At 47.0% G+C, this 13,805-nt stretch overlaps 1 protein-coding gene across 1 annotated transcript in view; it reads right to left on the bottom strand.

Moving 5' to 3' along the window:
* Positions 1-1,384: 1,384 nt before the first annotated feature.
* TNFAIP8L3 (TNF alpha induced protein 8 like 3) overlaps positions 1,385-13,805 on the bottom strand; it is a 34,811-nt gene continuing 22,390 nt past the window's right edge. Inside the window, exon 2 of the mRNA XM_032856491.1 lies at positions 1,385-2,888. Coding sequence (XP_032712382.1) covers positions 2,326-2,888 — 563 coding nt within the window. The 3' untranslated portion in view covers positions 1,385-2,325. The remainder of the gene's footprint in view (positions 2,889-13,805) is intronic.

The raw sequence follows: 13,805 nt of genomic DNA, 5'->3' as shown, positions 1-13,805 counted from the left end.
GTGCCTGAATAGCCCAGTTCCCCCTGGCTACCGTTGATAAGCTTGAGCTACACCCAACTGGCCACACACTTAAAGCCCCCCCTTGGCTGCCTCAGTGCGGGGCGTGGCGGGGGTGTCTAAGGAAGCAGAAAAGATTTTGGTCTATGCTCTGCTTTTGCACTCACTGAGACATGCTGGTGGAAGTGGTGGTCCTTCTCAGATGAGAACAATGAGGACCCAGTTTCCTTAGAGACTCACAGACTGTCAGAAACTGATATATTGTGGTGGCCTCTGGAGTGGCCACCTTCTTCCCTGCTGTGCCTCAGATGGGGCAGAAGATAGTTCCACCCAGTCCTGGTGGGTCTGATTTCCCTGGGTAGCTGCTTAGTGAAAAAGGACCTGCTGCTTCTAGAACCATCTCTAAAACTAGGAAGGAGTCCTTAATTAAACAAGTACACCGAGGCAGGCATTGAAGACTCCATGTGAAAATTCAGCTGTTGCTGGTCTGCTTGCTGCCTGGTGGGTGATTGGGAAGGAAGGCGCCTGCCACCTGCAGCTTCCATTGCTGAACCACGTCCCCAGCCCACATGGGCCCAGGTATCAACGTTCAGTCCTCAGGTCTGTGAGGGGGTGCTAGGGGCTGACTTACCTGGTCCCTATTCCCTCCTGGTCATCCTTCCTATGAATTAGTTTTTATTTTATTTTTAAATATTTATTTGAGAGTGAGCGAGCAAAAGTGAGTGTGAGTGGGGAGGAGCAGAGGGAGAAGCAGACTCCCTGCTGAGCTGGAAGCCCAACGTGAGGCTCCATCCCAAGACCCTGAGTTCATGACCTGAGCTGAAGGCAGATGCTTAACGGACTGAGTCCCCCAGGCGCCCCTCCTATGAACTACTTTTGAGTGCTGGTAGTGGAAGAACTTAACTGATGGTGTGCACTGAAGCTGACACGAGGCAGCATGGCCACTGAGGCTCATAGGATGTCACTTCACAGCCTCCTACAAGCTGTATTCTGATGGGCTGAGCCAGCGGCTGAGCTAATGTGGTATTTTGACATAATCATCAGGTACCAGAAGCAGAGTGGGATGGGAAGTGATGCAGGGAGAGCAAGTCTCCTAATGTGGTGTCCTGCAGTCAGGAGAAGGCGGCAAATACCCTGTCCTGACGTCTGTTAAGAGTTGATAAAAAGATGTCAGAAGCCGCAGTGTGAAAGTGAGGCTGGGAGCAGGTCAGAGAAGGTGGCCACATGTCTGTGAGCGAGCTTCCCCGGGGCCCCCTTTGTGCCTGCCCTCCCTAGGGTCTGAGTGCACAGCTCCTGCCCAGCACTGTCTGCCTTTCAATCCCATTGTTCTTAACCTATTCTAATCTAACTCCAAGGTATTTTATGTTGGAATCACAACTCCAAAACCTCTTGTTTGAAGGGTTGTTTCAATTTATTGATGAACCAAAGAAACTAGCACAATGGGATGTGAAAGGCCAGGAGAGGTGGATAGGGGTTCCTTCTGCCCGGCTCCCACGCTGCCAGGATGAGCCCTCCCACACCTCACCTCATGGGCGCCGCCCCTCAGAGGGGGAGGCCTAGCCTGCAGGGAGCACAGTTCTCTGCCCCTGCGTCAGGAGTGGGAAAATCTCCACACCCCCACCCCACTGGAAAGACTCCCTCTGCAGGATCATAAACCTGCATCTGGGACCTAAAAACACAGCTCTTGGAAAACATTTTTCCAGTCTGCTGCTATGCTTTTTCACACCTTTGTATTCATTTGTGTCCGAAACAGCACATCTAGAGACAGACTGTAAACCCCGCCCACTAGATACTATTATTCTTTTCTTCTCTGCTGCTTAGTAGTCTAAATCCAGGTGGATCCCTCTCACATTCCAGAGAGAAAATAATAAGACCTTACATTAGAGTTTTCAAAAGTGTGGGCATATGTTGCCTCATTTGAACCTCCCAGCAGCCCTGGGAGGTGGGCAGGTGGGCATCGTGGTCCCAGGATCCTGAGGATAGCTGTCCCAGTGAAGCCAGGAACCGAATCCATGTCCTCCAGCTCCTGGTCCAGGGCTCCTTCCGCTCCCCAAGATGAAGGGAGCTCAGCTCGATGAGCACAGCAGCCTTCGCTGAGAAGAGATGAAATGTCCTTTGGGCTGGCTGACCAAGGTGACTGGAAGTACAGAGCTCGTCAGTGAGCTCAGGGGAGAAACACACCTGAGTGAAATCGGCATCAATGGCAGATGGGGAACTAGGGTAGGACATGGGCATCTTGGACAAGGGTTTCCTGGTTTCTTGATTCGAACCTGGACCACACTGGTGCTGCAACTGGGACTCAGCAAAGTCTGGGAGGAGAGAAGGCATTCAGAGGACTTTCTCATCTAGCAACTTATTGATTCCTTCACACATTCTCTTGAGGTTGGGCCGACAGTCTCCATCCAGACTATAAAGGGTGGAGAGGAACTCTACGTTGGCAAAGTGGTTGAAGACGTGGTTGATGCGCCCGTGGGTCCGGGGTGTCAGGTGTCGCTGCACCAGTTCATGCACCAGGTCCTTGCACTCGTGCAGGAGCTTGGAGAGCACGTTCCTGTCAAACGTGTATTCCACCTCGTAGAAGCTGACGATGGTCATGGCGGTCTGGTTCAGCTTCTTCCTGAGCTTCTCCACGACGGCCACCTCCTCCTGGCTGAACTGGTTGTGTCGGTAGAGGATTCCGATTTTGATTGCCACCTTGATCAAGTCTTTCATGATCTTGTGGGCTTCCTTCTTGTTGTGGGTGTGCTCTTTGGTGACTTTGTAGAGCTCATCGAAGATCTCGCTGCTGGTGTCATCGATCAACATATTTGCCATGGTTTTGCTGGCGATTTTGCTCAGGATCTTCTTCTGGGCTTGAAGGGCAAGGTTTTTTGAACTAAAAACATCGGGACCTAGTGTGAGGAAAGAGAGAAAAGTTAGAGAAATATGAGAGCTGTTTATTATGATTCCACAAGTGAAAGACACTAATTTGAATTTACGTTCCTAGAGCAAAAACAAGCCTTTATATCCCACCGCTCCCTCACCAAACTCCACCCAAGCCTGGGATTGCTACAGTGTCCTCTCCACATACCATGCTTGTTTATCCTCTTGAATCTTCTAATCACCCTCTTCCTTCTCTGGAAGTGGCCTCCTCTTCCCTAGGCCAAATCTCACCTTTTTAGACTTACTTCATGCACAATGCTTTCCTGACCCTCTTAGCTCACAGAGAACTCCACTATTCAGTTGTGCAAATTACTACAACAAGCACATCACACCGACGCCAATGCCATTCCCTGGATGGACATGGATGCCCGATCACGGCAGTCTTTTTGACTGAGTCTCAGAATCCATATTTTGAGTCTAAGGTATATTTTTTTTTCATGTTCCCTATCTAGGAAATTGTTGTGTGTCTTACAGTCACTGTTGCCAGGGACACATGCACTGTGGTTGTCTTTATCTATACGCAAGCAATTTGCACAACAGGAGCCAGAGATTGGGGAGAGAAGTCAAGAGCACTCAGATGCCCTCAGTTGACAGAGACAACAGAAGGGCACTGTGTGCAAAACACACACACCAACACCTCCAAGTCAATCAGGTTCTCTTCTTTTCCACTTTATGAATGAACAAGAGTAAAAGATGTTAAAAAACAAAACAAAACCCTATGTCTAAGCAAGTCCAAAAGGACCTTTCAATAAGTATAACATTTCTAAGTAAAAAAGAAAGCAGTCACCCACAATTTAATTGGCAGCCCTTTTTTCTTAAGAGCACATAAAAGAACCTCTTATAATCAGTGGTGCCTTAGATTTGATGAACTACTCCGTGATGTGGACAGTTAGCTAGAGCTGACATGAGAAACCCACTGCCCATCCCGCTATAGCGTGTACGTGTATTACTGGCCCAGAGGAGAGGAGGGTTGCCTGAGGGTGGAGACGGTGTCTCCCACAGCTCCCAGCTCTGTTCTGGGCACAGGGATGAAGTGGCGTCTGCTGGATGAAATACCAGAGAAACACTGCAGAAGAAGAAGGTAGTAAAATACAGTGCGAATTTATATTAAAAAAGTTTTCCTTTGAGGACTGAAGACCCTTCTAGGATCCAAAGAGATTGTATCCAGTGCTTTGTGGCCACAGGGAAATAACAGGACAGGCAGAGTGGACACATGGCCCTACAAGCCAGCCAGGTCCCGCAAGCCTCACCTGGCAGCCCCCATGTTCCACATGGTCTGCCCCCCCATGTTCCACATGGTCTGCCCCACTGAGCTTGTGGCTCAGTGCTCAGCGATTAACACCCAGATGCTCGGGTCTCACAGACAGACTCAAAAAACACTCCCACACAATTTAAACAAGGCTCCCACGAATTCCCCACACCCACATACCCCCTCCTCATGGGCCCCGCCTTGCTCCCTCAGCCCTGGTCCTTTCCAGGACAGCTCTACTGCTTTGGGGCTTCTCCCTGCAGGTCCTGAGGGGCTTGGGCTGGAGGGGGGCTGGTGTGGCAGGGTCAGCAGCAGTAGGGCAGTCAGTCGGGGCCAGGAGCATCCTACAGCCCAGGGAGCTCACGCTCTTTAAAGTCTGAAACCACAGAATCTTCAAGCAGCTTCCCAGTCAAATGACCCTGACGCCGGACGTTCCCTACAGTCAAGGTGCAAAGGGAACCAAGAGGGGAGCCCTGGTCTCAGCCCTCCTGTGTGCCCAGGGCCTCAGGCACTGGTGGCTCTGGGTGCAGGGGCAGGGCCGGGGGTGGGGGCAGGGGTGGGGGCGGGGGGGAGGGGCAGGGAAGGAGTGCTGAGTGCACCAGGTGCTTCACTCTGTTAGCTGAAGCTGACACTTGTTTTTTTTTTTTTAATTTCTTTTCAGTGTACCAGAATTCATTGTTTATGTACCACACCCAGTGCTCCATGCATTGTGCCCTCTTTAATGCCCACAACCAGGCTCACCCAACCCCCCACCCCCCACCCCTTCAAAACCCTCAGATTGTTTTTCAGAGTCCACAGTCTCTCATGATTCGTCTCCCCCTCCCATTTCCCCCAACTCCCTTCTCCTCTCCATCTCCCCATGTCCTCCGTGTTATTTCTTATGCTCCACAAGTAAGTGAAACCATATGATAATGGACTCTCTCTGCTTGACTTATTTCACTCAGCATAATCTCTTCCAGTCCCATCCATGTTGATACAAAAGCTGGGTATTCATCCTTTCTGATGGAGGCATAATACACCATAGTATATATGGACCATATCTTCCTTATCCATTCGTCCGTTGAAGGGCATCTTGGTTCTTTCCACAGTTTGGTGACCGTGGCCATTGTTGCTATAAACACTGGGGTACAGATGGCCCTTCTTTTTACTACATCTGTATCTTTGGGGTAAATACCCAGTAGTGCAACTGCAGGGTCATAGGGAAGCTCTATTTTTAATTTCTTAAGGAATCTCCACACTGTTTTCCAAAGTGGCTGTACCAACTTGCATTCCCACCAACAGTGTAAGAGGGTTCCCATTTCTCCGCATCCTCTCCAACACACATTATTTACTGTCTTGTTAATTTTGGCCATTCTAACTGGTGTACGGTGGTATCTCAATGTGGTTTTGATTTGAACCTCCCTGATGGCTAATGACGATGAACATTTTTTTATGTGTCTGTTAGCCATTTGTATGTCTTCATTGGAGAAGTATCTGTTCATGTCTTCTGCCCATTTTTGGACATGATTATCTCTTTTGTGTGTGTTGAGTTTGAGGAGTTCTTTATAGATCCTGGATATCAGCCTTTTGTCTGTACTGTCATTTGCAAATATCTTCTCCCATTCTGTGGCAACCTAGATGAAATGAAGCTGACACTTTTACCAAGGCTTCCTTGCTAGTCTTTTCCCCTCCAGCAATGCCAACATTCTTCTCTCGACCAGTAGCTGTCACACCTTTTGCTCATATACTCCCATAAGAATTTTGAAAAAATTATGCACCTCCTTGCACCCTTAACTTGACAGCAAGTATTTTTCACCTTAAGGTTAAATAGTTATAATGTTAAAAGATATAATTTCTAGCTATTATAAAGTATTTAAAAATTAGCCTGTTAAAGCATTCTTTTAAATATGTCCAAAATAACATAGCACTACAGTGATATAACACCCATTATTATCCATTTTAAAATGTTAAGAGCAAGCTCTTCTTTAAAAATTAGAAATGTTAGGGACGTCCGGGTGGCTCAGTCAGTTAAGTGTCTGTCTTTGGCTTAGGTCATGATCCCGGGGTCCTGTGATAGAGCCTTGGGTGAGGATCCCTGCTCTGTGGAGAGCCTGCTTCTCCCTCTCCCTTTGCCTCCTGCTCCCCCTTCTTGGGCACTCTCTCTCTCTGACAAATAAATAATTTTTTTTTTTAAAGATTTTATTTATTTGTCAGAGAGAGAGGGAGAGAGAGCGAGCACAGGCAGACAGAATGGCAGGCAGAGGCAGAGGGAGAAGCAGGCTCCCTGCAGAGCAAGGAGCCTGATGCGGGACTCGATCCCAGGACGCTGGGATCATGACCTGAGCCGAAGGCAGCCGCTTAACCAACTGAGCCACCCAGGCGTCCCTAAATAAAATTTTTTAAAAAATTAGAAATATTACATTGTTCTTCCCCCCCTTATCTCATGACATGACACCCAGAGAATTTTAATGTATTTTTATGCTTGAAAATGTTTTATTTGATCAATTCATCACAATTCTCTACAGCAAAAGGATGCATACAAATTGAAATTTAAATTAAAAGATGATTCTAGTGATCATAAATCTTCATGTCTTAAAACATTTCTTCTAGAGTGAGCTATTTTGTTTTGGGGTACAATATATAATATTAAAATGCTGGTAAACACTAAACATAAAAAATAAATTTTTATTGGAGATGCACTTCCAAATGAAATGTGTAGGGGTGGATTATGGCACCTTGATTCAAAGAGGCACCACCAGCACCAGAGCTTCCTGTCCTCCCTGTGTCTGACCAGGGAGGTTCTGCACCCCGGCTGCATATCAGTCAGCCCCCATATGAGTCTTCATGGGTTAGAACTCTGACTACAAGAGTGGAAAGGAGAGAGGTCCACCACGCTTTGACCTCAGGTAGGAAAGTGTAGAAAAGAGTATGTATTGAGGTGAGAAAGAGGAATCAGATCTATAAATCAATTCCCTCAAAATCATCCTTGTCTGCACATCAAATGGGAGGTCTGGACTCTCGGTGTGCACACTACATGGAATTCTCTTCAGCAAGAGCAGCAGGATTCCAAGAGATGATAAAAAGCACTCTTTGGGGTAAGGAGATTCTTGACCAAATAAGTTTGGAAAATACTGGGTTAAGCAGTTAGATTCTTTTCCTTTGAGACTTTAAAACACTCCTTTAATACACTGAGGTGTTTTATCAACTTTTAGAGGGTTGGGTATGATAGGCAGAATAACCCCCAACCCCAAGATGTCCGTGTCTTGGTCCCTGGAAACTGTGAGTGTGACCCAGCAAAAGAGACTTTGCAGATGGGACTGAGTTAAGGGCTTAGGGATGGAGAAATTACCCTGGATCATCCAGTCAGCCTGATACAATCACAAGAGTCTTTCAAAGTGAAGGAGGGAGGCAGGAGAGCATGGGACACAGAGGGGGATATGATGGTGGAAGTAAAGGGTCAGAGTGATGTGGTCATTGGCTGAGAAGATAAAGGAGGGAGCCACCAGCCAAGGAACATGGCTGGCTTCGAGAAACTAGAAAAGGGAAGGAAACACAATCTCCCCTGGGGCCTCCAGGAAAAGTGTAGCCCTGTGGATACACTGATTTTTAGCCCTGTGAAACCCACTTGGGATTTCTGTTCTCTAGAGGTATAAGTTTGTGGTAATTTGCTTTGTTACAGCAGCAATAATTCAGGTGGATAGACGTGATGTAGCAAGTTTATCTGGTCAGGGTATTCTTTTTGTCTTTTGAGTAGAGCCACCAGCTGCCCGGGGCTGCCAGGATGGAGGGGTTTCCCATATAGAGGACTTTCAGGGCTGGAACTAGATCAGTGGCAGGCATGTTGGGAAAAGTCGGTCACCCTATTCCGAAACCACCAGTGAGGCATATATCATTGAGTTAAAAATTGAACAGAGAAGTAATTGAAGAAAAATTTCTGAGGGTGGTAGAAAATCATACATACCTGCCTATCATCTCAGCAGGTAAGTTGTACTCTCATGTTGCCACATTTACCAAAATCTGCCCTTCTCTCTACTTTTCATATCTGTAAACTTAACCCCTTTTGCTCATTTTGGGCAACGTCCCTTTTGTCCTTTGATTGCTCTGTAGTTATTGAGCACTTCCTATTAGTTTGGCAATAAATGAGTTTGGCCAAATTAGTCTGCCTAATATTTTGGCTAGCTTGGCTCTATATGAAGTGCTTATGGAGGAAATTGCCCCAGAATATCCATTTGGGTCCTGCTCTGAATATGGTCCCACAGGGATGGGAGACACAGACAAATTAATCAAAATGCAGAAACAAGCAAAATGTCCCAGAATGGCTTGAGTGAGAACAGCTGGGGACAGCCAAAGGGGGACTTGAATGTGGACAGATGGGGGTGGCTACCATGTTACAAAGTGGTTTCTAAAGTCAAAGGTACAGGCCAGTAATTTCCCCTTAATCACAAAGGCTTTGGGGTGGTTCTCCTGCTAAGTTTTCAGCCCTCTCTACTGTATAAGAATATGTTATTTATGTATAAGGGGACTTAGGGTACAGGCTTCCAGGGTTGAGGGCTCAGGAGGGTCACAGGCGTGGCATCTCTGAAGCCAGAAATAGCAATAGTCTAGAGCAGAGGAACCCAAGTGCTATGGATCATCAAAATCACCAAGAAAGCTTTAAGAAACAACAACAAGCAAGTAGATTCTCCAACTCTACCACAGATTGCCAGTAGGAAAATCTTCAGGAGATGGCTGGTAATGCAAGCTTGCAAGGTGACTCTGACATGCTGTGTGAAAGACCCACTGATCAGGACATGGCCAACACGGATCCACCAGAACACTCATCGTGCTAGGTGCTCTCGGATAGAAGGATCTGTGGTGAGTTACAATGACTTTGTGGATGACCACAGATTACGGTTGGCTCTTGAGGCTTTGCCATACCCGGTAGCTTATTAAAGGCTTTGAGAAGACCACAGTAAAGATACCTGTGTAGTTTTGTTTAGTCTACCCACTTCTCAAACTTCCTGAACCTTACGAAATTTGTACACACACACACAATCATCTTGTATATATTACGAGAAATGCTGGGATAGGATTGAGAGAAATAAAATCAAGACACTCTGGTCAACTTTTACAACTCCCAGGGATCGGCTGGGCAGGGCTGAGGAGAGCCAATGTCTCCAACATGTGTGCATGATTAAATGGAGGGTGTGTACAACAAGGAGAGCCAGAGAGGCAGTCGTCTTCAGAAGACTTTTGCACAGAGAAATCTTGGGCCTGTTTCCTTCCCTCCATTCTTCTCTCTCAGCCTTCTGCAGGGGGGACTATGTGGGTGATCTGTCAGGGAGAAACAGTGCTGGCTGAGAGAAAGAATGCAAGTTTTGGGAGCCAAGATTGTAAGTGTACTTGGATATTTGGGGAAACAGGCCTAACTGGTGGACACATAGTTGTCTTGGGAAAACACCAAGAGATCCAGGTTAGGTCTTGGCGCAGACTGTCCCCTTGTTGCTGTGTACAAGCCTTTGGAGGGCTGTTCTGGCCAGGGATAATTCTCTTAACCATGTTTGTACAAAAGTTCCCATTCCCTAGCCACAAAAGCTAAGGAGTTGTTTACAACACCTCAGAGTCTCTGAGAATGGAGATAAAAATGTGAGCATGCAGCTACTATACAGCTTCCCTGGCCAGTACCATGAGACAAGATGGAGGAAGCTGTGAAATTGATCACTGAAGCATAACAGGGGTTTCCTTACACTAAGATGGATGGAGAAGCTCAAGTGAGAGCAATGTGAGGTCAGTGCTCTGAGAATAAGCCCTCTTGGAATATTCACAGAGAAAAGAAAAGTACCAGAGCCATGTTGGAAGACTGGTGTGACAATGGTGGCCAATTAGTTTGGAGAGAGAAAGCAAAAGATAATTTAAGTGGGTCTCTCACTAAACAGAAAAGTGCTGGGGCCGGCTGAGTTGATGCTTCTATAAATGATGTTCAGCCATAGTACAAGTGATGTTTCCACATTTGAGACAACACTAAGCTCTCCCAGATGGTGAAATGCCAAACGGGTGGTGACACACAGCAGGAAGATCTTACCGAGCTGGGTGAGTGGGCAGAAAAAGAGGCAGATGAGCTCTAGCATGGTAAGAGCAGGTAGTACATTTTATGAAAAATAAAGCAAACGCTGATTATGAGGGATGAGGAGCTCTGAGCATCCGCCCAGGATATGCTGAGGCATGGAGGGGCTGGGGGACAGACTCCACCCACCTCTCCCTACTCTGGACTCCGTAACTTCTCTGCTTCCGGTAAAGGAGTGTGGGGAAAACTTGAAGGCGTGTGTGGATAGCTGTGTCAAAATAATAAAACTGGAAATTTATCTGTCATGGCCTGTGCTGTACACGGGATCATGTCACTTCTGTAAACAGCCTAAGATGATGATAGCAAGGAAGAGAGTGAGCTAACAGTGAGAAGGAGAAGTTAGGAGTGGAGACGGTACCCAGAGGAAAACAATATGTGGCACTTAATAAGCACCATCTGTTGAAGCAGGAGACCCAGCAGACAAGGAACATGGGAAGGGCAAAACCCTGAGCAGAGGGTGATCGGTGGTGGTCCAAATTTCTGGCACTTAATCACTTACATGTAACTGTTGGGGAAAAAAGCAAGCCTACTTCGGATACAGCAGCCTCACAAACTACTGGAACTTTCATGAGCACCTTCCTCTCTATTCACCTGCACACACACCCAGAAAAGCTGACTGGACTGGTCATGTCCCTCAGGCTCCCTTCTTCACTACTGACAAGTGGCCAGGACCCAGTGGGGAGAGTGACACCCTCTCCTCTCCCTGCCTGCTTCCTCGTCTGTTCTCTGTGTGAATGATGGAAAGGGGTTGGCTTAGGGGGAGAGGTAGTCTGCAGGACTGGATCTCCATGACAATGACAAAACACCTTCTAGAGAAGATACGGGCTCTGCTTCAGTTCTTGGATGTCCCTATGTAGCTATGGGGACAAAACTATTAAGCAACCTTAAGTAGTGTTTTGAAATGTGAACCTAACAGAGTTATGGTTTCCAGGAAAACTACTAATTGAGTCGTTGCATCTCCAGTGGCGTCAACTAGAAAGCACTGTCCTTTCCTCGTATAAAGCTGTGGCTTGTGTACTGCTGGAATATTAAAAACATGGCACTAGAGGAGGTACAGTGAAATGAGATCATTGAGTGATGGTGGGGTCTTTGAAGTGGGGACAAGCAAAAACCTGGATCCTTCCCTCTCTCCACAGAGAAATAACCAAAGCTTAGAAGCCCATGAAAAAAACCCCTTTGTTGGTCTAGTCCCTTTCATACTTGAGATAGCATTTTTTGAGACTTAAAAAAGATGTTTTGGGATAGTTTAAAAGGCATCACAGTAAAACGTGGATGGCCTGGGAGGGTCAGGAATGCATTTTTCTGACTGCAGGTCACCCCTGAGCACACCCAGAGCACACCCTGAGACTTCCTCGAGGCTGGGTCTCCCCCCCAACCCAAGAGAGCCACCTGCCTTGAGTGCGTATCTCCTGGGCTCACCTCTGCGCCTAAGACCTGAGGTCCCCCCAATTTCCACTACTGCAGTAAGAAGCAGGTGGCTTGTGGGTCCTACAGGTGGGGTCACCCTGACATGCAGGGGAGCAGTGTGCAAAATGAAAATGTTAGAACCTCTGTTTCTGTCTCCTTAGGAGAGAAGTGAAGTTTTCCTAACACTGAACACGCAGGCTGACTGGGACACATAAGGGAAGTGGGGAAAGTCCCCCTCTCAGGATTTGGGGGGTGTTTAGTGTATCCCTCACTTGTTTATCCCCTCTCACAAGTTTTGATTTATTTCAGCATTTGTTTATGTGTGTTTGATTAAACAGACTCAGTGATTACATTATTTAGTTTCAACTAAACCCTCACAAAATGGACCAGTGATTTCAGAAGATTCCAGCAAGCACCAAAACTGAAGACAATACACTAATCATGCCAGCATAAGTGAACAGCAAGGAAATGGCAGAGCAGACGATTATCATTCTCATCGTAAGAGCTTTTCCACAGCCAAATTATAAGGTAAAAGTAATGATCTAATCAGATCTGACAAGAAACGGGCCGTAAAAATTTCAAAAATTCTAATAAGATGATTTGAAACAACTTTTCTTGCCTTGAGATATTCCCCAAGGTGGTAGGAAGCCATAACAATTAGTGAAATGCACTTGTAATTGTGATTTTAGCTTGTCCTATGGGTGGGGGGGGTACTCGGGAACAGCACGGATGACTGTGGGGGGGCAGGGATGAGTCAAGGATGACGCTGAGTGCTTCTTCTAGGTTAACTGGGGGCAGGGGGCAAGGAATGCACCATCAACTGGAAGAGGCATCTAGAAGCTTGTGGGGTGGATGAATTCAGTTTTTAGCATGCTGAGTTCCAGAGCCGTAGGGCAGTCTGGCTGGAGAAGGTCACGGGAGCCTGCCCAGTAGGCACCTCACATCAACCTGCCCCACCCTGAGCGTCCCATTTGCCCACCCAAACTCTACTTCTTTCCATCAAGCAGGAGCCAGTGAAGAGACCCATCTTCCCTAAGGAATTTGTCAATGGGGGATCCCTGGAGATAAACAGGTTCTTTCTTAAAAATGCAACTATCTAACATTAGCTGGTTAAAGCATAGTCTCTATTCACAGCTTGTTGGGAATCCCTTTAGTGGGGGCCATACTGTATCCCTCCTAGAGATTCTCTCTCCCCTCTTTGGGCCCACCACCAAACGGCCCCTTCTAGTAAGTAAAAAATGAGGGTAGGAAGTGAGAGGTGGGCTTGGGTATGGCAGGACTGGGAGGGAGGGTGGAAGGAAGAAGGACTAGGTTGCCAGATAAGCAACGCGGAGGACGGGGTGTCGCACTGGCCAGTTGTTCCCCACCAGCTCGGGCTTGGCTGGAAATCTTGCCATTGACCCAGGCCCGGGAGCAGGCACAGCGTTTGGGCTTTGCCCTGGGTGGCTGCTCAGTCTTTGAAAGTCATTCATCCAGTGGTTAGAAATGAGTGTTTTTGGGGGGTCCAAGCATGATGAATCCTCCCAGCTGTACGGGACATTTCAGGATGCTGGGCAAAAATGTAGAAAAGCAATAGTAATCAAAACGGGACACTTCTTACAGGAGAGCTGATTCTGATTGTTGCAACACTTTGCACTGAATCATTCTTCCTTTTTTTTTTTTTAGATTTTATTTATTTATTTGTCAGAGAGAGAGCACAAGCAGGAGGAACAGCAGGCAGAGGGAGAAGGAGGCTCCCTGTTGAGCAAAGAGCCCAACGTGCAGACTCGATCCCAAGACCCTGAGATCATGACCGGAGCCGAAAAGGCAGATGCTTAACCAACTGAGCCACCCAGGAGTCCCAAATAATTACTCTTTAAGAGCAGCATTTGATCATCTTTAAGGAGAAGACCAAGTTGTTTTCTTGTTGTTTGTTTGTTTTCATTTCAAAAAATTCCTGGGCTTTGAAATAACTTCTTGTTCTAAGTAAGGTGAAGAGAAATTGGCAGGGTCAGCTGTAAGTAAGACCTATCAGCACCTTATCTCATTTTGTCTTAGACTCCCTTCAAACCCCCACCCATCAGTACTGAGCAGCTCATTTAATTAAGAATCACGTTACAGATACTATTAACTACTGAGCAGATTATGTACCTGGGATGGTGGACGGGA

This window comes from Lontra canadensis, unplaced genomic scaffold (assembly GCF_010015895.1).
Source record: "Lontra canadensis isolate GAN:19392208 unplaced genomic scaffold, GSC_riverotter_1.0 scaffold12, whole genome shotgun sequence".
Classification (NCBI taxonomy): domain Eukaryota; kingdom Metazoa; phylum Chordata; class Mammalia; order Carnivora; family Mustelidae; genus Lontra; species Lontra canadensis.
This window is presented reverse-complemented; position numbering and strand designations above follow the sequence as displayed.